This window comes from Oreochromis aureus, linkage group 7 (genome assembly GCF_013358895.1).
Source record: "Oreochromis aureus strain Israel breed Guangdong linkage group 7, ZZ_aureus, whole genome shotgun sequence".
Taxonomy (NCBI): Eukaryota; Metazoa; Chordata; class Actinopteri; order Cichliformes; family Cichlidae; genus Oreochromis; species Oreochromis aureus.
The window spans coordinates 29458381-29483413 of NC_052948.1; the positions used below are offsets into that span (position 1 = coordinate 29458381).

The 25033-nt window shown below is 40.8% G+C and overlaps 2 protein-coding genes across 2 annotated transcripts in view; both read right to left on the reverse strand.

Moving 5' to 3' along the window:
• Positions 1 to 1584: 1584 nt before the first annotated feature.
• LOC116321273 (CD5 antigen-like) lies at positions 1585 to 14058 on the reverse strand. The gene is made up of 9 exons (XM_031741058.2): positions 13853 to 14058; positions 13652 to 13684; positions 13280 to 13567; positions 9523 to 9555; positions 9136 to 9438; positions 7862 to 8167; positions 7499 to 7783; positions 2351 to 2677; positions 1585 to 1867 (listed from the first exon to the last, which is right to left on the reverse strand). Exons 1-9 carry the CDS (start codon positions 13890 to 13892, stop codon positions 1863 to 1865), a joined length of 1620 nt encoding a protein of 539 aa, XP_031596918.2. The 5' UTR covers positions 13893 to 14058; the 3' UTR covers positions 1585 to 1862.
• Positions 14059 to 14214: 156 nt separating this feature from the next.
• Positions 14215 to 25033, reverse strand: part of LOC120441160 (antigen WC1.1-like) — a 38897-nt gene continuing 28078 nt past the window's right edge. Inside the window, exons 12-17 of the mRNA XM_039615125.1 lie at positions 24740 to 25030; positions 19848 to 20153; positions 19482 to 19769; positions 17919 to 18224; positions 17550 to 17840; positions 14215 to 14501 (exon numbers count right to left, since the gene is read on the reverse strand). Coding sequence (XP_039471059.1) covers positions 14476 to 14501; positions 17550 to 17840; positions 17919 to 18224; positions 19482 to 19769; positions 19848 to 20153; positions 24740 to 25030 — 1508 coding nt within the window. The 3' untranslated portion in view covers positions 14215 to 14475. The remainder of the gene's footprint in view (positions 14502 to 17549; positions 17841 to 17918; positions 18225 to 19481; positions 19770 to 19847; positions 20154 to 24739; positions 25031 to 25033) is intronic.

Below are 25033 nucleotides of genomic sequence, written 5' to 3' on the forward strand. Positions count from 1 at the left end.
GTTCACAAACGCTGTCCATCTAATCTGACTGAGCTGGAGCTGTTTTGCAAAGAACAATGGGCAAGAATTTCAGTCACTAGATGTGCAAAGCTGGTAGAGACATACCCTAAAAGACTGGCAGCTGTAATTGCAGCAAAAGGTGGTTCTACAAAGTATTGACTCAGGGGGCTGAATAATTACGCACACCCCACTTTTCAGTTATTTATTTGTAAAAAATGTTTGGAATCATGTATGATTTTCGTTCCACTTCTCACGTGTACACCACTTTGTATTGGTCTTTCACCTGGAATTCCAATAAAATTGATTCATATTTGTGGCTGTAATGTGACAAAATGTGGAAAAGTTCAAGGGGGCCGAATACTTTTGCAAGCCACTATATATAAAATTGTCCATTTATGTACAAAAACACTTAAAAAATCCTAAAATCAGTAAATAATAATAATAAATTTTATTTATAAAGCGTCTTTCGAGACACCTAAGGACACTTTACTATAGGATAAAACACATAATGGGAAAACGTCAAAATGAAGAACAATAAAACAAAAGCACAGTGTGGGACGCAGTGTGTCAAAGCTTCAGAGCATGTGCTGATGAATCCAGGAAGTGCTTTATGAACTGCAGTTCTTTACGTGTGACTGACTTCAGTTATGAGGTTTGAAGTCTTGTTGGTTCAGAGTGGTTTGGGTGCGGTCGTGATCTATGAACAATATAATAAAGAGCAATGGACCCCTAAAAATGTACGTGTCAGTTTTCACCTTCATGATTTCTCCAAAGCCAGAGAAGTTATTACCAAAAAGAGAAACTGAGTCTAAGCACAGTGGAAAAATATGATTTCTTAAAAAAACCATCACTCTGTATTCATGAGCACAATCACTGTCCCATCATTTCAAAGCACTGCAACAGCTTTAACATAAACATGTCATGTACTGTTGGATTTATTCAAACACTGACTGATACACTGACAAGGGTTTTGACATTAATAGAGCTCTGTTTGCATCATCCACGCCAATGACAATTAAGGTGTTGACCAGCAGGGGGGGTTGTGTGCATATGAAGCATCGAGAAAAGAACCTTTTTCTGAACCAATTGGATGAAAAATGTTAAGTTCTCACAAGGCTTCATCTGGCCATCACTGCCTGAAGCTGTTATCGTGTTGAAAGGACAGCTCCAATTATCCTGCCGTTATAAAGACCGACAGTAAACAGTGCAGAGAGCAAAAAGAAAGAATGCACTGACATGCTGTCATCCTGATCAAAACGGTCCAGGTAAGGACTTGCTTTTTTTTTTTTTACCGAAAGACCTTTTCTTTTCCAACAAACGGACTCTGTAGTGAAACTTTACAGAGAAATAATGAAAGAGGCTCTCTCTGTCGCAGATTGGTCACCTGTATATAGGGTTTACCCTATACCCAGCTGGGCTAGAGTCCAGCCCCTAGCATCAAATTCAAGAGGCAAATAAAAAGGAATATTTATTATCCCGCTATCTTTCAGTGCTCATAAATGTGTTAAATTAACAATAACTGCTTTTTAATGTAATAAAAGAACTACAAGAATAAAACTTTGTCACTCCAAACAAATTATCCATCTGTATGAACTTTATTAGATGAAAATACAAGTTGTTCCATTTAATTGGCTCATTACAAAAAGCAGAGCAAATTATTTTCATGCACATCAAAGAAAACTGAACAGGAAAAGTGTGTAATCATTTCTTGAGTGCTAGTGGAGGAATTCATTTGGATATGAGATGATGCCCCTTGGAGGTCATCCTCTGCTTCCTGAGCTTTGTCCTCTTAAACTGCTCAAACACAAAGGTCCCAGTAAACCCGCTTAGCGTCCTCCTGGCAGCTCTAGTTGTGACTGCTGCTAGCCTGGAGAGACAGGACAGCACACAGATCAGACTAACTGTGTCACTCCTCTCTGAAGGCAAAAACAGTAAAAGCATTATAATACTCACATCAAACAGTCCTCTCCTACTCTGACTGACCACTCACTGTAAGCGATCTGAAAAATCACTCCAAAATAACAAGTTTGATTCAGCTTTCTCTTAAATACAGTACTGACTTGATGTTTTATTTTTATGTTGCATATTTATCTGTCTTCTCTGTAAAACTGAATGAAATATGGGAATCCTCTCCTCTGTTGGAGTTTCTTTGAATGGAGGCTTAAAGAGAGTGTGTCCTTTGTGCACACATTATAAAACTGTAATGATTCTGTAACTGTGGTTTGTAGAGGTTAAAATTATGTGACGTTCATGACACTTTTAATTTAGGCTAATGGGATTTTCTTTGTCCTCAGAGTGTCTGAGCACAAACAGGATGGTAGTGGAGCTCGTCATCTCTGCTTCAGCTTACCTGAAACAGTGACGGTCAGCTGGTGGCTCTCAGAGGAGACGTTACGAGACAAAATGTAGACGTGATAAACACAGCTGTAGTTTCCTTGGTGGGCCGGCTCTGCAGCAGGAAACAGGAAGTTGGCAGCATGATTGACAGCTGGCTGGGTGTAGCTGGTTGCCGTGTTGGAGGAGGTGAAGTTGAGCTGGAAGGAGCCTCCTGGGTACTGTGACTGGATGGAGCAGCTGATAGTGAAGCTGGAGCCACTGGACACCTGAAGCCCCTGCTGCAGATCCCCAGAAACCCCGTTAATGGAGGACAGAGAGATGATTGGCTGAACCAGCAGGTCTGTAACACACAGAGATGATAAAATAACTCAAAAGCTTTCCAACACAAGACACCACTTATCCATCTTGACTCCACAAAAACCAGCTGGCGTACTGCTCTGCCCAGTTCGTCATATTGCACAATTCAACCGTAAACAGCTGGGCTTTTACTTTGAAGGATTCCGCATTTCCCCTTGGCAGAGGCTCGTGGTTATCTTTTAGTAGTGATGACTAAATGAAGCTTTCTGAAGCTTGTATTGAAGCTTTATTATTAAGCGTTATCATTATTCAACACAGTCCTCTTTGGTGTCATCCGGTCGGCCAAAAATATGAAGAGCAGCTTGAATCTACAAATTAAAATGAACTGCGTCATAATGATTGCTCACTCTACAGAGCTGAGGTGAGGGCTTCTGTTTAACATCTTGTGATGATTCTGTAAGATATCGGGCCAGCGCTGTGGTGCTTTGAACATTAATTATTTGGGGTGAAAATTAGATCTATTTGATTAATAAATCATTTTAGGTATCGTATATATATATATATATATATATATATCTATATATATACATATATAGATATATATATGTGTTAGAGATGGCATGATACCACTTTTTTATGTCCGATACCGATATCATAAATTTGGATATCTGCCGATACCGATATGAATCCGATATAGTGTGTTTTTAAATCAATAAAACTGTTTTTTAATATCTTGCTGCATTTTGTATAAGTTCATACTCAAGTTTAAATAAACAACAACACTAAAGCTATTCTGTTATACCTGTATGTAAAAATACACTGCACCCAAAATATTTCATAGTTCAGCAACACTGATCAATCTAATAAACTTAAACCTACTCCATCCTCCCTATTCTGGTATTTTAAAGAGTACTTAGCAGAAATATTAAGCAACCAAACTAATAGGGTTGCAAACTCCCAGCAAAAAAAAATAGGGAACCACCCCCCACCCTCCACCTCATGATGCTTAATCGACGTAATCAACTTTAATTTGATGCAGGGTGAAAAAAAATGCACAGAAATAAATTATTTTTCAAGAAAAATTAAATAGATTCAACATCTTTCTTCAACAGAATTGCAGAATTCACAGATGGTACCTTCCCAAAGGAAAAGTACTATAGCTTACTAGGGTATATTAGACTTAACAGTTACTATATACAGTAATGGACTTCTATACATTTTACATCAGATTAAAACTTTGGGTGTAAGATTCAGATAATTATTTATTAAAAGCTAGATATTTTAAATGAGAATAAGAAAGAAAAGTATGTCTTTGTGCCCCCTTTTCCCTGTTCATGCCGTATCGGCCCCCCTGGCTAAACTTTGCTAGATCCGCCCCTGCACAGTTACCAGCCGTCAGCTACGTGAAAAGGATCCTGGTGTAGAAAGTAATATTAATTAAATTCTAACAACAGCTTATCAAGCTTAAACGTGCTGCTGTTGTTCAGCCGCTGGTTTCCTCTTTCTGGTGCAAAGTGGGTCAAAAACAAAGAAGAGAGACGGACTCGCGACAGAAAAGCCGATCAGCTGATTATTAATCAGTTTCATGATTGAAGTTGCAGCAGGAAGGTGAGGGAGAGAGAGAGGCAGTCGCTCCATATATCGGTTGTTAAGCTTAACATGGGAACGCTTTACAAACATTCAGAGATGAACTTACACACTTGCTTTACTTCTCTCTGGGATAACTTCCTCGGAGATGAAATGCTGGTTTGGTAGCGAGGCTACAAATACACACAGCCGCTCTATACAAATACACGTGACGCACACTGCTCCGACGTGCTACGGTTATATATATATATATATATATATATATATATATATATATATATATAGAGTTGGACAGCACCAGGCCCCGACATGGTTCACGCCTACTGGCTGAAGAAGCTGACTGCACTCCACGAGCGTCTGGCAGCACAAATGAACCAGCTGCTAGTTAACGAGAGACACCGGAATGGCTAACCGAAGGTCGGACGGTCCTGATCCCCAAGGACCCCAAGAAGGGACCGGTCCCATCCAACTACCGACCAATAACCTGCCTCAGTACTACATGGAAGCTCCTGTCAGGCATCATATCGGCTAAGATGAACAGGCACATGGGTCAATACATGAGCGGGGCACAGAATGGGATTGGCAAGAATACCAGAGGCGCAAAACACCAGCTACTGGTAGACAGAACAGTCAGCCGAGACTGCAAGACCAGACTGACCAACCTGTGCACTGCCTGGATTGATTACAAGAAGGCCTATGACTCAATGCCCCACAGCTGGATCCTGGAATGCCTAGAATTGTATAAGATCAACAGGACCCTAAGAGCCTTCATCAGTAACTCAATGGGGATGTGGCGTACAACACTAGAGGCCAACTCCAAGCCCATAGCACAAGTCACCATCAAGTGCGGGATCTACCAAGGAGATGCTCTGTCCCCACTGCTGTTCTGCATAGGCCTGAACCCCTCAGTGAGATCATTAACAAGACTGGCTACGGATACCGACTACGGAACGGAGCGGTTGTCAGCCACCTCCTGTACATGGATGACATCAAGCTGTATGCCAAGAGTGAACGAGACATCGATTCACTGATACACACTACCAGGCTATACAGCAATGACATTGGAATGTCATTCGGACTGGAGAAGTGTAGTCGGATGGTAACAAAGAGAGGGAAGGTAGTCAGAACTGAGGGGATTGAACTACCAGAAGGCAACATTGCAGACATAGAGGACAGTTACAAGTACCTGGGGATCCCACAAGCGAATGGGAACCATGAAGAGACCGCTAGGAAAGCTGCAACCACCAAGTACCTGCAGAGGGTCAGGCAAGTCCTGAGGAGTCAGCTGAACGGTAAGAACAAGATCCAGGCTATCAACACCTACGCCCTGCCCGTGATCAGGTACCCTGCTGGGGTAATAGGCTGGCCAAAGGAGGAGATAGAAGCCACTGACATAAAGACAAGAAAGCTCCTTACCATGCATGGAGGGTTTCACCCCAAGTCCAGCACCCTGAGGCTGTACGCTAAGCGGAAGGAAGGGGGCCGGGGACTGGTGAGTGTCAGCACCACAGTCCAGGATGAGACAAGAAACATCCACGAATACATCACGAAGATGGCCCCAACTGACAGCGTGCTCAGTGAATACCTCAGGCAGCAGAAACCCAAGAAAGAGGAGGAAGGCGAGGAACCATCATGGAAGGACAGGCCCCTGCACGGTATGTACCACCGGCAGATAGAGGAGGTGGCTGATATCCAGAAATCCTACCAGTGGCTGGACAAAGCTGGACTGAAAGACAGCACAGAGGCACTAATCATGGCAGCACAAGAACAAGCTCTGAGTACAAGATCCATAGAGGCTGGGGTCTATCACACCAGGCAAGACCCCAGGTGCAGGCTGTGTAAAGATGCCCCAGAGACAATCCAGCACATAACAGCAGGGTGCAAGATGCTAGCAGGCAAGGCATACATGGAACGCCATAACCAAGTGGCCGGCATAGTGTACAGAAACATCTGTGCCGAGTATAACCTGGAAGTCCCGAGGTCAAAATGGGAGATGCCCCAAGGGTGATGGAGAATGACCGAGCTAAGATCCTGTGGGACTTCCAGATGCAGACGGACAAAATGGTGGTGGCTAACCAACCGGACATAGTGGTGGTAGACAAACAGAAGAAGACGGCTGTAGTGATCGATGTAGCGGTTCCGAATGACAGCAATATCAGGAAGAAGGAACACGAGAAGCTGGAGAAATACCAAGGGCTCAGAGAAGAGCTCGAGAGGATGTGGAGGGTGAAGGTAACGGTGGTCCCGTGGTAATCGGAGCACTAGGTGCGGTGACTCCCAAGCTAGGCGAGTGGCTCCAGCAGATCCCGGGAACAACATCGGAGATCTCTGTCCAGAAGAGCGCAGTCCTGGGAACAGCTAAGATACTGCAAGGGACCCTCAAGCTCCCAGGCCTCTGGTAGAGGACCCGAGCTTGAAGGATAAACCGCCCGCAGGGGGCGTGCTGGGTGTTTTTTTATATATACATATATATATATATATATATATATATATATATATATACACACATATATATATGTACATAGATATATATATATATCTATAAAAAAAATATGGCTCTATGTGTCTTTTCATGTCGCACACTGGTTCATTATCATTCACACAAATTACCAAAACACAACACAAATCCCGCTAATGATTCACTTCCTTATAAACCGCTTCGGACGTCTGGCCTGAATACAGTACCTTGTCCTGCAGTGAAGAACCACGGAGACACTTAAGGCTTCCAACTTCTATTTCTGATAAACCTGCCTAGATCAGGTGACTTTGAACCAGTGCTTGTTTGAGAATTAGACTTCATTGCAGACAAAATGTACAAGGAATCATCACTGTTACAATTCTTTGTTCTATTTGAGGTTTACATTGTAGTTTAGAGTCTAGCTCAAAAATAATTGCAAGCTGTGAACTTATGCTCATAGCCTTGATCTCACTGTCTGATAACAAAAATGACATCACTCAGACCCAAGAAAACCTGACCATGCTCACTAAGTATAACACACCTTTTAGTTTAGCTGCTGGGGGACTTTCCCAAGAGGCACTGATAGGCACTAATAAGCTGGATACAGCTTATTAACCAAACTCATTAGCTGATAACTTAGCTGATAAAACTACATCTTCTAATGTAAACATTGTTATTTTCAACTCCTGAAAATCATCAGTTGCGATGAAAAACAACTGGAGGCGATGTGCAAATACCAGTGGGTGACTTCAAAATTATTAAGTCTCTTTCTTTGACGTGGAGTGAATGGTTCTAAGAGACTCCTGGCCTCTTAATTACCTGAGCAGGTGAGATAGAGGGAGTTGTCAGAGTCATATTGGAATACACAATCTTGTAGAGTAGATGTGGTCAGAAGGCACTGACCAAAAATAGACCATACAGCTCTTATTTGAGGTATCTTTCGCTGTCTGAAAGAAACAGCAGAGCCACAACCCAGATGTTCACAGAAGACAGCAACTGTCTCCATGCTCCAAACTAAGGACTCTGCCGGTCTCCACTGTCCCAAATGTTTCAGCTCCAGGACTCCGTCACAGCGACTGGCTCCTCCCACCAACCTGACAGGCTCTGAACAGAAAGCAGAGAGTCATCAGTAAAAGAATAAAGTGAGTTTGAACCACATCAAAGCTGCAGCTCCTCTTCTACCTGAGCAGGTGAGTCCAACAGCTTTGCCAGGTGAGCAGCTGTTTCGAGCTGAGCCTGAGCTTCTACAGTCCAGGAGAGCAGACTCATGGCCTCCACACTGGAACTCTTTGCTCCACACTGGAGCCTCCACTTCTCCATAGAGCGCCCCCTGGAGGACCGAAGGAGGCCCACAGCCGAGCTCCCTACAGACCACCTCTGCATCCTGCTGGTCAAAGTCAGCGTCACACACTGAGGACCAGCTCTGGTTAGACTTCACCTCCAGTCTGCCTGAACACAGACTGGAACCATTCAGCAGCCTGACAGAGTCTGGAGACATCAGAGAAGATCAAACAGAGAGATCAGACACAGCAGACACACAAGAAAAAGATGGCAGCAAACAACTATTCACTGATTTAAACTCAGCACAACTCAACATGACTTCAACATTAACAACAGAACACATCTTTATAACATCACACACTGGAGACATGTTAACACCACATTTACATTCAAACACCGGACCAGCTCTCAGTAAGTCATTAATATGTGCATCTGAATGACCCTACCCTGTGCAATAAATAAATAAATAAATGTGCATGAAAAATTCATAAAAGAGTCATTAAATTTCGGCACCTGCCAATTTTGTTTTCACCGCAGTGTGAACATTAGTGAATCAGGATCACTGTAAATAACAGACTTGTGCAGCCTTAACCGACTTTTTCTGAAAAAGGGAACTCGCTTACCTCAAGGTGAAAGGGACAAAGACACCAGGACTCATTCACAAACAGTCCTTAGTACTGCTGTTACTACTGCTACTACTGCTATGAGTACTATTGCTGCATTACATGTAAAAAAACGAAAATATGAAATGAAAAGGTGTAGGCTTTCATGTTTTCATAAAGATACTCTAATATTATCTGATTGTATCTTTCATTAAAAATGGCTTCTATTCTTGCTGGTCACTTTCTGACATTTTATTAGTATAATTTTTTTCTCATCTTGGGCTCATGGATCTGCAGACACAGTCTGAGAAGCTTTCTTGCTTCCTCCTGAGAGGAGATCTGAGATTTCCTGCTCTGTTAGCTTTAGAATTCTCCCACAGGCAAACATGTTTCCTGATACAGAGAAATGCATGAAGCTCTTGCTGGTTTACAGTGAGCCTGATTTGCTGACATACACATGGTGGTAAAAAATGTGCATGCTTTTTTTTTTTTCAAGTTATTGTTATTATTGTGGTTGTGTTGTTACATTCTTCTCACATGTTATGTCATATATCATATCACAAAAAGTTTTACCTGTGCAGGTCAGATCCAGGATCTGGATCTGGACGGGAAAGGATTCGTAATGAGGTCCCAGACAGACACCCCAAAAAGCAGAAGCAGCCTGAACACAGGGACCGCTGACCTGCACCACAGACCTGTGTGAGGCCTCCTCTCTTGTTCTTAAAGAAACAGCTGCACCACAGTCCAGATGTTCACAAGCAAGAGTAAGTGCCTTGTAGGACCACGGAAAGACCACCGCTGGCCTCCACTCTCCCAGATGTTTCAGCTCCAGTGTTCCAGCACAGCGGCTGGCTCCTCCCACCAACCTGACAATCTCTGAACAGAGAAGACATTTAAAATATCAAAGTGAAACTCAACAGCAGATTCTGTTTCTGTGATCCTTTGTTTCTCTCTGTTTACCTGTTGGTTTGTGCTTTTCTTCAGCTCGGACGCCTGAGGAGGACACAAGAGAAAAATTATAAGGAAGTCTTTTATCTGGAGCACAAATTATCATCATTATTATTATTATTATTGCAACAATATGTTTATTGAGTTTTTAGAACACACAAAATACAAGTCAAATAAATCGTATGCAGAAATATGAAAGAATAGTCATCAAGGAAAAAAACCCTTAAGAAAAAGAACAAAACAAAAACAAACAAAAAACAAACGGATGGAGTATACAAAGTGTCATTCCACCATATCCGTCACGGTTATATCACGTTATGTCTCTCCAAATTATGTGACTCCAGGTTCTGCGGATTCCACCAACACTTGTGAAAGGTCCGCTCCTTCCAGGTATAATATAAAAGGTGTCCAGACAATTTCAAACAGCTGCTTCTTCCCTTTCAAAATATAGGTTATCTTTTCCATAGCCAGAGATGAGGACGTCCCATAACCAATGCCCCAGTTTTGGTCTGTCAATTTTTCTCCAATACAATGCAATTAGATGTTTAGCATGCAAGAGGCACATATTTATAAGGGTCCTGGTCTCTTTTTGAATTGTAGGAGATGGTGGATAAAGTCCCAATAAAAATAATTTGGGGTCTGGATTCAGAGTTATATTTGCCATACTATTTATTGCTAAAGTTACCTCCCTTCAAAACTTCTGTATCTCCTCACATTCCCATAAGCAGTGGAAAAGGGTTCCCTTTTCTATACCACAGTTCACCCATGTATCCGGGATATTATTATCAAATGAGTGTAACTTAACAGGGGTTAGATAAGTTTGCATGGACCAGTTAACCTGTAAAAGCTGCAATCTTGCGTTAACAGTTTGAGTATGAGCTTTTAAGCACACTGATTTCCACTCTTCTAAAGATATATCTGTTCCTATATCGTTCTTCCACGCGTTCAGCCGGCCAGCAGAGGATTCAGTAGAATTGGAAATAAACACATCGTACAAATATGAGATCTGCCGCTTGGTGTAAGGATAGTCAGAAACTGCTTTTTCTATTAGGGATAGGTCAGGTAGGGTCAAATTGTTAGTTTGTGAGGTTGCCACAAAGCTCCTTACTTGTAAATATCTAAAAAAAAAAAAGTGTTTTAGGTAAGTTAAATTTAACTCTCAGCTGTTCGAATGACATCATTACACCATCACAAAAAAGGTCTTCAATCTTATTCAGCCCAGACCTAGTCCAAGTTCGAAATCCTGTATCGATCATACCATGTTTAAAATCTTCATTTCCCTGAATCAGAGTAAAATGAGATAGGGGTTTCCCTACTCCCAAAACATCAGGTACTTTGTGCCATACATTGATCAAGTTCAAAATAATAGGATTTGCTATGCTTCTTTTAAGAGTTTTAACTGGTGCTGAGTACAAATATGCACTCAAGGGCAGTTCTGAATTAAGTAAGAATGATTCTATTTAAACCCACGCCGGAGGTGGATCAGATGAGAAATAGTATATCAACATGCGCAATTGTACAGCCCAAAATTGCACAACCACTGAAAGTTAGGAGCCGTAAGCTCACCCCTGTCAAATGGCAGATATAGTAGAGTTAACCGAAGCCGATGGCGACGATTTTGCCAAATAAAATTGGTAATAATTTTCTTTAATTTAAGAAACAGACCTACAGGTACTGGTAGAGGGATATTCTGAAATAAGTAGAGAAGTTTAAGGAGTACGCTCATCTTCACAATATTAATCCGCTCAATAGTCGATATGGGTAGATTTGCCCAACTATCTATCGATTCCCTAACAGATTGAACAGTAGGGTCGTAGTTAACGTCAGCTATCTTGCTAACATCTGGTACTATACGAATTCCCAAGTAAGTCAGGTATTCCGATGGTTTGAATGTCTAAGGCGAGCTGAGATAATTAACTCCCTCTGTTTCATTCAGCAACATTAAAGAGGGTTTCGAGTTGTTTACTTTGTATCCAGAAAAGCATCCAAAGTAGCTAATTATGTTTAATAAAGTTGGAATTGATCTATCTAGTTGTTTCAAAAAAACACAACATCGTCCGCATGAAGTGCTATCCGGTAGTCTTGGTTGCCCAGTTTAATACCAGTAATATCTACGTGCTTCCTAACAGCCATGGCAAATGGTTGTATGGCCATCGTGAAGAAAAGTGGCGATAGAGGGCACCCTTGACGGGTTCCACGAGAGATATTAAAGGCGAGAGAGATATTATTATTAGTGAGAATTTCAGCAGTTGCCTGGGAGTAAAGAAGTTTTACCCATTTACAAAAATTATTACCACATCCAAATCGAGCCAGTACATCAAATAAGTAAGGCCATTCAACTCTGTCAAAGGCCTTTTCGGTATCTAGCGACAGAACTGCAGTATCACAAGCATCTCGGTTTTTGGACATTTATTAATCTCCTCACATTGTGAGACCCTTGTCTTCCTTTAACAAAACCATTCTGATCTGTATTAATCACTAATGGGAGACATTTCTCTAATCGCAGGGCCAATATCTTGCTAAGAATTTTCATGTCCGCATTCAATAAAGAAATTGTCCGATAGGACTGACAAACATCTCTGGATTTTTCAGGTTTAGGGATTACTGTAATCAATGCAGCTCTTAGAGAGGGCAGAAGCAACCATTTTCAAAGGATTCAGAATACATATCTAGCAACGGTTTTAAGAGTTCATATTGAAATTTTTTATAAAAATCCATCAGCACCTCATCAGGCCGAGCAGCTTTCCCCGATTTCAAAATGTCAGCTGCCTCCTGAATTTCTTTAATTGTTAAATTAGCGTCAAGAGTAGGTCGAAGGTCATCTGGAATAGAAGGAAACTCAAGATCATTTAGAAAGGTAGTCTGTAAAGTATCTACATTGGGGCATTCAGACCTGTATAAATTTACATAAAGTTCCCAACAGACTGTATTAATTTCCTGTGGTTGTACTACTAATTCACCTTGAATATTCCTAATTGAATTAATTGCCCTTTCTGTTTGCAGTTGTTTAAGACGCCAAGCTAGTAGCCTCCCAGGTTTCTCCCCTTGATCGTATCATTATTATTATCATTATTATTATTATTATTATTATTATCATTATTATTATTATCATTATTATTATTATCATAGCACCATTCAGTTTAAAGATTGCAGAGGGTTTATGTAAGAAAATATTGGTGAAACAATCATTTGTGTGAATTTGTTCCACTTAGGTTTGAGAATGAGACCCCTGATTATTTTCTAGAACAGCATCATCATCATCATCATCATCTGCAGAGTTCTCTCTTCTGTTCCTGCTGATCATCTTCTCCACTCAAACAACACGTTTCATCCTTTCTGACTTTTCTGAGAAGATCTGTAACCCAAATTAAAAAAAAAAAAAAAATGTGATCAGTGCTGAACTGCGTACTGTTGAGGAGCTGTTCAGCATGGAGTCTCTGAACTTTTTTGGCTTCAAGTTTCAATTTCATCAATTGAAACTTGAAGCCAAGAAAGTTCAATTAAGTTCAATTAAGTTTAACTTGTATTGCAGCAAATTACAAAAACAGCTGCCTTTAAGGTGTTTTATAACATAAAGTAAAGACTCTGCAATAAAAAGTATGTAAGTTATTAATGAGCTGTGGAGCTGAGAAGCCCTTTGGTTCCAGAAACCCCTGAAACTCTTTCGTGACTGCTGCACTTCTAGGTGGTGAATGCATCAGCCTGTCATGTTGTTGTCACATATTATTTTATTATATTACTTCATCAGTGATGTCCCAAATGGGTTTACCTGAGCAGGTTAACTCTGAGGCGAAGGGAAAGGGTTCAGGAAACACACAGAAACTCCACAGAGCAGATGCTTTCTCCACACAGAGACCATTGATCCACCACACTGACCTGTGTGGAGCCTTCTCTCTCCTTCCTACAGAAACAGCAGAGCCACAGGCCAGATGTTCACAAATTACAGCGACTGCCTTCGGAGTCGACACAAACACCACCGCTGGCCTCCACTCTCCCAGATGTTTTAGCTCCAGTGTTCCTGCACAGCGGCTGGCGCCTCCCACCAACCTGACGGACTCTGAACAGAAAAGGAATTTACTTCTGAAAAGACTAAAGTGAAACTGTTAATTATGTTTCTGTGATTCTTTATTTTTCAGTTTACCTTTTGATATGAGCTCATTGCAAGCTTGGGCTCCTGAGAAGGACATAAGAAAAAAAACATGAATATAAAAACGGATTTTACTTGGAGAGTGCAGTTCATCCTCTGATCCTTTCATATGTGTGTGTTATGACAATCTTGCTGTGTGTGCAGGTTGTTTGATGATCAAATCACAGAATGCTGACAGTTGATTTCTAATCCTACCTGAGCTCCACAGCAGCAGCAGCAGCAGACGGGGATCCATGATGCTCAGCTCAGGAGAGACGAGGCGAGGACAAGACGAGGTTTGACTCCACAGTGTCTGATTCTGTCATTTTTACTTTGTTCGCCTTTCCTGGTTCCTGTCCAACAGGCTTCTCGTAAGTCCTCTCACAGTCTCCCTGACCCCTACATTCATGGTCCTTTAACCTTGCACAGGTTGAAAGTTACATACTGGTTGTTTTCCAACAGTAAATATCAACCTGCACTTTGTTCCCTTTAAAATAAACAAACCAAACTAAAGTAGTTTTGTTCAAATTTGCTGCAAAATTTCACTTGAAGGAAAGTGAAATATTGTTTGTTTACGTTTTTATTTTGCTTATTAAAATACATTTTTCACTGCAACAACAGAGCATTTATTTTCTTAGACAGCAAAAGCATCTTATTACAAAACAGGAAAACTGTAGAATCATGTGAATAATTAAAGTCCAGAAATGCTAATTATATCAGACATAAAGGTAATGGGGGTTTTGTCAGCTAAGAAATTCATTGAGACGTGAGATGAGGTTTTCCTTTGCTTCCCGAGCTTCGTCATCTTCAGCAGCACAAACATGGAGGTCACAGTCAGCTCAGGGTCCTCCTGTGTGCTGCTTGGCTGCAGAGACATGACAGCACACTGTCAGACCGACAATCAGACCGACTGCATCACTCAATCATCACTCATGTGTTCAGTGCCCTCGAGTATAAATACACAACAGTGTGAGTGGCAGGACAGAAAGACCTGTGTCATGTGATCAAACACACTGACAGGAAGCACTCCATCAAGCCAGCTCACTCTCTGCGTAGTATTTACTTTTTTGGGAGTGATGTTATATTTTCTATATACAGTGTTGGGGAGTAACGGAATACATGTACCGCCGTTACGTATTCAGAATACAAAATATGAGTAACTGTATTCCGTTACAGTTACCGTTTAAAAAGGTGGTATTCAGAATACAGTTACTTTGTTGAAATAAATGGAATACACGGCGGTACTTCCCTGTTTCATATTGTCGCGGGTCCGGACTGTTTGGGTTTGTTTGACAGCTACGTTCTGTTGTTCCAGGCGGGAGCATTACGGTTGCCATGGTTACAGGGTGACGCGCTCTCTCTCTGCGTGTTTCCTGGGTGAGAGAGCGCTTTTTTGTTGTTGTTGTTGTGCTAAGCTAATAGACAGAATGCTACAGGCATAGCTCTAAAGCATGTAGCCTGATGGGCAGTGTAGTCCGTGCTGCAGGGAGAATGGACTACCATACCCGTTATGTGTCTGTGAGCGAGGGAGGGAGAGAAAGGAAAAGTCCGAGCTGTCACGGAGCAAAAACGGGAGCTGGAAGCATGTAAATATAATAATAACCACAGCAGCCAAGAAGAGTGCCTGACGAGCCCAGCTGTAAGTAAGCTATTAAGACTCAACTGTACACTGTGTTCGTGTTTTCCTCCGGAAAAAATAAGTTCCGTTGGAGCAGCCTTTCAACGCCTCTCTCTCTCTCCAAAGCAAAGTTGACCCAGACAACAAAGTAAAGCTTTTCGCTACCAGCCCGACACGAACCCGACGTATTAGCCAGAGGTCCCTTTACTACGTTTAGGAGCCGCGGACCTTCAGTAACAGTAATAAATCACAGCAATAGGACATTCATGTAGTTGTAAACAGCATGATAATATATTAAGTATTCCAAAGTATTCAGAATACGTTACTCTCATTGAGTAACGTAACGGAATACGTTACAGAATACATTTTGGGGCATGTATTCAGTATTCTGTAGTGGAATACATTTTAAAAGTAACCTTCCCAACACTGTCTATATATTCATTTGGTTGTACAGTAAAAGTGTAAAGAGCAGGCTTTCCTTATTTATCTGTTAAAACCCATTTTAATAAACTTGACTCAAATTAAAGCATAATTACTTTAAATTATTTCTTTATTTATGTGAATACATTCTCCTTCTCTTGATAATACTTCACTTTATCCTCTGGATTCTGTGCTTGTGTCCTGTCCTCCTCAGTTTGGGACATTAATTGCATTTTTCCTTTTAACTAAATATATTGCAATTTACCATAAACAAATGATACCATGGAAAAAAGGCTAAACAGTTCATACACTCTGAAAAAACATTTTCAGCTCTGCTGCACTTCATCAGACAGTAATATGCTGTAAACAGCCACTTTAACACCCTTAACAGACATTTAAATCACACTAACTTTTTTAGTATGGAGCAAGAACCACGCATAACAGTTTATCTATATACAAAATGTAGTATTTCATACTGTGATATATAAAAGTGTCCATTTATGTACAAAAACACATTAAAAAACCTTCAAAGGTTATCATAATACTAGTGATGGGACGAAGCTTCAGAGCATGTGCTGAGAAATCCAGGAAGTGCTTAATGAAGCGCTCATTGAGGCTTGCTTCTTTACACGTGACTGACGTCAGTTATGAGGTTAGAAGCCTCATTGGTTCAAATTGGTTCAAGTGCGGTTGTAAGAGCCAATTAAAGGTTAATTTTATTGGTACTGGTAAAATGAGTAGAGGAGAAATATACATCTTTGTTGTTAAGTATATAATTTCTAGTTAATTTCCAAATACTGTTTTGTTAAAAGTATAGAATATAGAAGTGCAACATTCTAATACGCTTTTGGTATTTTGGGCTTCCGGCACACTGTAATTACGTAGTTGGGGAGTCGGATAAGCTAGAAGCAACACAGTTTTTTGACCGAGTCTTGCCATGTAAATTCAGTTTCAATAAACATCTTTTTTGAAAGAAAAGTACCTGGACTTGCTCGCATTTCAAATGCATGTTGCCGGACTGACTCCTAAAGGTGGTACAGAAGAGTGAAATAGAGACAGAGTGCCGTTACTACAGCGGTCGTGATCTATGAACAATATAATAAAGAGCAATGGACCCCTAAAAATGTACGTGTCAGTTTTCACCTTCATGATTTCTCCAAAGCCAGAGAAGTTATTACCAAAAAGAGAAACTGAGTCTAAGCACAGTGGAAAAATATTATTTCTTAAAAACCATCACTCTGTATTCATGAGCACAATCAATGTCCCATCATTTCAAAGCACTGCAACAGCTTTAACATAAACACGTCATGTACTGTTGGATTTATTCAAACACTGACTGATACACTGACAAGGGTTTTGACATTAATAGAGTTCTGTTTGCATCATCCACGCCAATGACAATTAAGGTGTTGACCAGCAGGGGGGGTTGTGTGCATATGAAGCATCGAGAAAAGAACCTTTTTCTGAACCAATTGGATGAAAAATGTTAAGTTCTCACAAGGCTTCATCTGGCCATCACTGCCTGAAGCTGTTATCGTGTTGAAAGGACAGCTCCAATTATCCTGCCGTTATAAAGACCGACAGTAAACAGTGCAGAGAGCAAAAAGAAAGAATGCACTGACATGCTGTCATCCTGATCAAAACGGTCCAGGTAAGGACTTGCTTTTTTTTACCGAAAGACCTTTTCTTTTCCAACAAACGGACTCTGTAGTGAAACTTTACAGAGAAGTAATGAAAAATGCAGCAGAGTGGGAAATCTGCCGATGTGTCAGTAGAAACACATCTGTAACAGCACATTTACTGAAGTGTGTTTCATAAGCTGTTTACCACTCAGCAAACTTCTGATCACCTAATAGATGTCACTAATGTGCTTACCTGAGCAGGTAAGATGCAGGATGCTGTAAGTGAATCCTGATGCTGCACACGCCCTTAAATCAGATCGAGACCGAACACAGCCTTGATTGAGAAACCATGTCTGGTTGTAAAAGGAGTTATCTCTCGCTTCTACAGAAATCACAGAGCTGCAGTTTAAGTGTTTGCAGAAAACAGCTGCTTCATTCAGGATCCAGTCAGAGCCATCCACAGGTCTCCACTCTCCCAGATGTTTTATCTCCAGTCTTCCGTCACAGCGACTGGCTCCTCCCTCCAACCTGATATCATCAGGCTCTGAGCAGAAAGCAGAGAGTCATCAGTAAACGAATAAAGTGAGTTTGAACCACATCAAAGCTGCAGCTCCTCTTCTACCTGAGCAGGTGAGTCCAACAGCTTTGCCAGGTGAGCAGCTGTTTCTAGCTGAGCCTGAGCTTCTACAGTCCAGGAGAGCAGACTCATGGCCTCCACACTGGAACTCTTTGCTCCACACTGGAGCCTCCACTTCTCCATAGAGTGCCCCCTGGAGGACCGAAGGAGGCCCACAGCCGAGCTCCCTACAGACCACCTCTGCATCCTGCTGGTCAAAGTCAGCTTCACACACTGAGGACCAGCTCTGGTTAGACTTCACCTCCAGTCTGCCTGAACACAGACTGGAACCATCCAGCAGCCTGACAGAGTCTGGAGACATCAGAGAAGATCAAACAGAGAGAGATACTCAGAGTCAGCCTCCACTCAGTACATCATAAGTCCTTTCATGTTTATTTCAGATTGGTTTTGATGGTTCACTGAATATTTACCATTTTTGTTTAGCTGTGTAAAAAAACTAATGAAACCATCTGTGAAATAAAGGGTCAGTGGTTTTTAAAACATAGGCTGACTGTAGTTTGTAAAAACATCCAAAACCAAAATTCTCAACTGACCACAATATTCTGAGACAATCCCTGCTTTCGTGAAGGTAATGCTTCACTAGATGTGTCTGAAGATAGACGTCATAGAATCTGAACCTCAAAGCCCCAAAGCAAAAAATAAAAACTAAAAAACTCTAAATACAAAATAGCCAAAACAATACCAGGGCAAGGCAGGATGAAACTGACAGAAAAAAATATGACTAGAAGAAAGCACACAGATGGATGAGCATGCAATATGAGAGATTAGGGAGGACATGACAAAGAACCAAGAAAAACTGATGGAAGGAAGAGGGAGGCCCTAGACAGAACCCCAGTCAACCAATCTCTTCAGGAGCCATCCATCCCAGCACGTGCTGAGGACAAGGTCACAGGCACCCGGGAACTGTCAGACCCTTCTGCACCCCACATTGAGGAGGCCCGAGCTAACCCATATGGAAAAGAAATAGTAAAAACTTACATGATTTACTCATGAAAGTGGCCACTTTCTCATTACTTTCATATATTGTTTTAGTAAGTATCCAAAACATACAAGTTTCATTTATATAATTTTTCAAGGGATCTTATATCTGTTTTCACTCTTGTATGCTTTTCATACAAGTTTCACACAAGACAGATACAAACTTTATAAGATATATATATATATATCTTTTCCATATGGGAAACCAGACCACAACCACAAGGGAGCAATCATGTCAAAACATCTGGCCATGCACCCCAGAATCATCAAGTACCCAACACCTCGGGAAAGCAGCACTGACCAAAGGAAGCACTATCTGGGTTTTGATTTCTAAACCTTGGGCGATATGTAAAGGTAAATTTAAACCAACTAAAAGACAAAGCACACTTAGCCTGCCTGCACTTCAACCTTCTAGGATTCTCCAGGTAGGACAGGTTTTTGTGGTCTGTCCAGACTACAAAAGGCTGTTCAGCTCACTTCAACCAGTACCTCATTTTTGTATGTTTGATAAACTGTATTCAACTCGAGAAGCCTCTGCTCACCTCATAAATAAATCACTAATGTGCTTACCTGAGCAGGTAAGATGCAGGATGAGGTCAGTGATTCCTGATGTTACGCACACCCTTAAATCAGGACTAGACTCTATACAATCATTTTTGAGCCACCAGGTGCCTCTGGAATTGGTTTGATTTCTCTCTTGCTTCAAAAGCACAGAGCCACAGTTCAAACGTTCACAGAAAACAGCTGCTTCATTCAGGGTCCATTGAAGGGCATACACTGGTCTCCATTCGCCCATTTTCACCTCCAGTGTACCAGCACAGGGACTTTCTCCTCCCACCAACCTCAAATCATAAGGCTCTGAACAGAAAGCAGAGAGTCATCAGTAAAAGAATAAAGTGAGTTTGAACCACATCAAAGCTGCAGCTCCTCTTCTACCTGAGCAGGTGAGTCCAACAGCTTTGCCAGGTGAGCAGCTGTTTCGAGCTGAGCCTGAGCTTCTACAGTCCAGGAGAGCAGACTCATGGCCTCCACACTGGAACTCTTTGCTCCACACTGGAGCCTCCACTTCTCCATAGAGCGCCCCCTGGAGGACCGAAGGAGGCCCACAGCCGAGCTCCCTACAGACCACCTCTGCATCCTGCTGGTCAAAGTCAGCTTCACACACTGAGGACCAGCTCTGGTTAGACTTCACCTCCAGTCTGCCTGAACACAGACTGGAACCATTCAGCAGCCTGACAGAGTCTGGAGACATCAGAGAAGATCAAACAGAGAGATCAGAGACAGCAGAAAAAGAAAACGATTAGATTCAAATAAATTTATTTAGAGGCAAAAAACTGTGATATGTTGTAAAGTAAAGATTGTACAATAATACTAAGAAAATGGTAATAGTGAGGTTCAAAAAACCTTGTATGTGAGGAACAGGATTTTAAATTAGATTCTGGATTTAACAGGAAGCCAATGCAGGGAAGTCAGTACAGGAGAATTATGCTCCCTCTCTGTGTGTCCGTGTCAGTACTCTTGAATCAGCATTTTGGATCAACTGAAGGCTTTTCAGGATGTTTATAGAACATCCTGATAAAAATGAATTACAGTAGTCCAGTCTAAAAGTAATAACTCAATTCAATTCAAATGTATTAATAAAGAACAACAGCTACATCAATGCTCCAAGGAGCACTACTGAAAAAAATGCTCAGGATTTTTCTAATATTGTGCCAATGGAACAAAGCAGTCCTACATATGTGTTTAATATGTGCAGTGAAGGACATATACTGGTCAAAAATGACTCCAAGGTTCCTCACAGTTTAATGGAGACCAAGGTAATGCCATCAACAGCAAGTCACTGGTTAGATACCATATTTCTAAGAATTTTCAGGGCTGAGTACAATAACATCAGTTTTATCTGAATCTAGAGACAGTAAGTTAGAGGTAATTGGTGTGTGTTATCTGGCTTCATGGATAGATCAAGTTTAGTGTCATCTGCATAGCAGTGAAAATGTACGCTATGCCTTCTGATGATACTGCCTAAAGGAAGCATGTATAAAGTAAGCAGAATTGGTATTAGCACTGAGCCCTGTGGAACTCCATAATTAACCCTAGTGTTTGAAAACAACTCTCCATTTACATGAACAAATTGAAATCTATCAGTTAGATATGATTCAAATACTGCAACAGAGAGGTTTGAAGCTTATGCTCTAATCACTGTAATAAAATATTATGGTCATCATTAGTGAATGCGGCACTGAGGTCAAGAAGATCATTACTGCTACCTTAAAAGCCTGTTGTATGTAGCCTATTAATAAAAAATAGGTTGATCACATTTAAGATTAAAATATTATCTATTGGTAGGACTTCTTTGAGCAGCCTTGTAGGAATGTGGTCTAAAAGACACACTATTGATTAGAGAAAGTAATTACTGAAGTTAAGTCAGTAAGATCCACTTGAGTGAAAGAGTGAATGAATATCAGTATTTTTTAAAGTAGTTGTATATAATGATACATCTCAGAGGTGGTTATGAAAATTTTTCATCTAATAGTTAAAATTTTATTTGTCAACAAATTCAAGTCATTACTAGGTAAGGTCAAATGAAAGTTTGGCTCAACACAGCCCTGAGTCTATGTCAACTTGGTTACAGTGCTGAAATGAAACTCAAGGTTGCTCTTATTTTCTTCAATCAGTGAAAGATAGTGAAAGCCCTCCAAAGCTAGATGCTCTAGCTTTATGGAGGGCTTTTTAAAAAGGAAGATCTTCTAAATTCATGAAACTGAATTTCAATTTAATTCATTTCAGTTGTATTTATATTAGAGATGGACCGATCCGATATTAGGTATCGGTATCGGTCCGATACTGACGTAAATTACTGGATCGGATATCGGAGAGAAATAAAAAAATGTAATCCGATCCATTAAATATCAAAAAAGCACCTCACAAAACTTGCGACATGGCGTAACTCGGCTCATAACCGTAGCATGTCGGAGCAGTATGCATCACGTGATAGAGCGGCTGTGTGTATTTGTAGCCTCGCTAGCAATCCGGCATTTCATCTCTGAGGATGTTATCCCAGAGAGAAGTAAAGCAAGTGTGTAAGTTCATCTCTGAATGTTTGTAAAGCATTCCCACGTTAACCTTAACAACCGATATATGGAGCGACTGCCTCTCTCTCCCTCTCCTGCTGCTACTTCAATCATGAAACTGATCAATGATCAGCTGATCGGCTTTTCTGTCGCGAGTCCGTCTCTCTTCTTTATTTTTGACCCACTTTGCACCAGAAAGAGGAAACCAGCGGCTGAACAACAGCAGCACGTTTAACCTTGATAAGCTGTTGTTAGAATTTATTTAATATCACTTTCTACACCAGCATCCTTTTCTACGTAGCTGACGGCTGGTAACTGTGCAGGGGCGGATCTAGCAAAGTTTAGCCAGGGGGGCCGATAGGGCATGAACAGGGAAAAGGGGGCACAAAGACTTTTCTTTCTTATTCTCATTTAAAATGTCTAGCGTTTAATAAATAATTATCCGAATCTTGCACCCAAAGTTTTAATCTGATGTAAAATGTATAGAAGTCCATTACTGTATATAGTAACTGTTAAGTCTAATATACCCTAGTAAGCTATAGTACTTTTTCCTTTGGGAAGGTACCATCTGTGCAGTCTGCAATTCTGTAGAAGAAAGATGTTGAATCTATTTAATTATTCTTGAAAAATAATTTATTTCTGTGCATTTTTTTTTCACACTGCATCAAATTAAAGTTGATTACGTCGATTAAGCATCATGAGGTGGAGGGTGGGGGGTGGTTCCCTATTTTTTTTTTGCTGGGAGTTTCCAACCCTATTAGTTAGGTTGCTTAATATTTCTGCTAAGTACTCTTTAAAATCCCAGAATAGGGAGGATGGAGTAGGTTTAAGTTTATTAGATTGATCAGTGTTGCTGAACTATGAAATATTTTGGGTGCAGTGTATTTTTTACATACAGGTATAACAGAATAGCTTTAGTGTTGTTGTTTATTTAAACTTGAGTATGAACTTATACAAAATGCAGCAAAAAACAGTTTTATTGATTAAAAAACAAACTATATCGGATTCATATCGGTATCGGCAGATTTCCAAATTTATGATATCGGTATCGGTATCGGACATAAAAAAGTGGTATCGTGCCATCTCTAATTTATATAGCACCAAATCATAGCAAAAGTTACATCAAAGCACTTTTATTGTAAGGTAAGGGCCTTACAGTAAAACTCTCTCCAGCTTATGAGTTCGCTCCTTTAAAGGGCATATTTGAGAGTTAAACCAAGAAGTCAAGCACTTCTGATATGAGGCTTTCTTTTACAGAGAAAACACAATATCAGGAGTCATATACAATGAGGATGTAACACTATTAACAAGATAATCGACCTCTTTGGCAGTAGAGTTTAGGTAGCTGCTCTGTACTGTGTTAGCTTATGATATTAAAAGAAGATAACAGTGGAGGAATTATACACTTAGTCTCAGTTACAGCACTTTCAAAAAGCCAGCTACTGTAATCAAATATATTCCCCACTGCTGTATAATACATTAATCTAAATTTAGATGTTATTAGGAAATATCAATCAAAGTTTTTCAGGTAAAGGTACAGGACAGCTACGAAGCATGTTCTTGTTCCATAAACCTTGTTGATTTCAGACTCTGACATTAAGAAATCTTTGACCCTACTTCTATATTATGCTGCCTGTATTCGGCTGTGGGAATGGCATGTAGGTTGCTTTAGTCTGATCATCCTCCTGTGTCTGCATTTTCCTTGGTCTACTACTGCTGGCTGGGTCCTCGTCTTGTGTCCTCAGTGGTGCCCTCCTGCATGCACGCATGCAGATCACGGAGGAGGAGAGGGAGAAGAACAGGTGTCTTGGTGGCTCGCAAGCAACGTCAGCACAGAAACTTCTGGTTTCCTGTGCTCAGTCAGTTTTCATGGAGGAGACTATTTCTTCCACAATCTTGTTCAGATATGCAGAACCTGGTTCTCTGAGAATGTGCTACCTCAGGAGGGTTTGTGCAGACTCTCCCAATGTTTGACCTTTTATTCCCTCAGAGAATAGAATCTATGAAGGTGATGGATCCAAACCCGAATACTTATGTCCCATAACTCGAGTATCTAATAATCAGGATTCTACCTCACTGAGCGTGGTGCTATTTAATCCCTGATCTATGACTAATAAATCATTCTTGATGAACAATTTTGTGCTTTCCAAAATTTTATTATTTTTTTTTAATTTCTTACTGAAACCTGGCAGTGTGACTCAGACTATTCGTCCCAGCTGAACTTTGCCTGGATGGTTATTGCTTCATCAGCCAGCCTCAGGTGTGTAGTTGTGGAGGTCTCACAGGAGTGTTTTGGGTCCAGTTTTCGCTAAATGGCAGAAACACCACGGTAAGCCGAAGGTTGGACATTATTACCTGTCCCAAATGGCTTGTTTTTAAATGAGTTCAATGACTTCCTATCCTCTACCATGAAGCTGTGTAGACTGGAGATGTTATGACTCTAACCTCTTTGCCAGACGTTTTCTCAAAATCATATATTCTTTTCATTTTACCCACCATGGGTCTGGCCCCACACATACCAATGGGCACACCCCCTCACACTGTGAGTTTGTCTTATTATAATTCACAGGGATATTTCATATTTTTGATTCAGTGTTAACAACTTAGTTATTTAGCTTAGCTAATTTATTTAACTGTTTCTTTTAGTCACTTTTTTGTTTCCTACTTTAACTGCACTTTTCTTTTTCTTTTTTTTAAGTAGAGTTCGGAGTAAAGATCTGATGATGGCATATATGTTGTCACTAATGATGGACTTACCTAAACAGTTAAGTTTTACGAAATACATTGAGTCATCTGATGTGGCACACTGCCTCAGAGAAGATCCATTTTGAACGCAGTCAGCAGTGATTTCCCAAGCAGATCTAAATGAAGAGCTCAAGTTTTGTTCTATGGAAACAGCAGAGCCACAATCCAGATATCCACAGAAGACTGCTGCTGTCTTCAGTGTCCAGTCAAAGCCCTTCACTGGTCTCCATTCTCCCAGATGTTTCAGCTCAAGTGTGCCTGCACAATGACTGGTTCCTCTCACCAACCTCACATGATCAACATCTA

Excerpts from the sequence above, each read along its gene's own strand:
- LOC116321273 (XM_031741058.2), bottom strand. The coding sequence starts at position 13,892 with ATGGATCCCCGTCTGCTGCTGCTGCTGCTGTGGAGCTCAG. Across the intron at positions 13,568-13,651 it reads CAATGAGCTCATATCAAAAG|AGTCCGTCAGGTTGGTGGGA; the intron begins GTAAACTGAAAA and ends TTTTCTGTTCAG. Across the intron at positions 9,439-9,522 it reads AGAAAAGCACAAACCAACAG|AGATTGTCAGGTTGGTGGGA; the intron begins GTAAACAGAGAG and ends TTCTCTGTTCAG.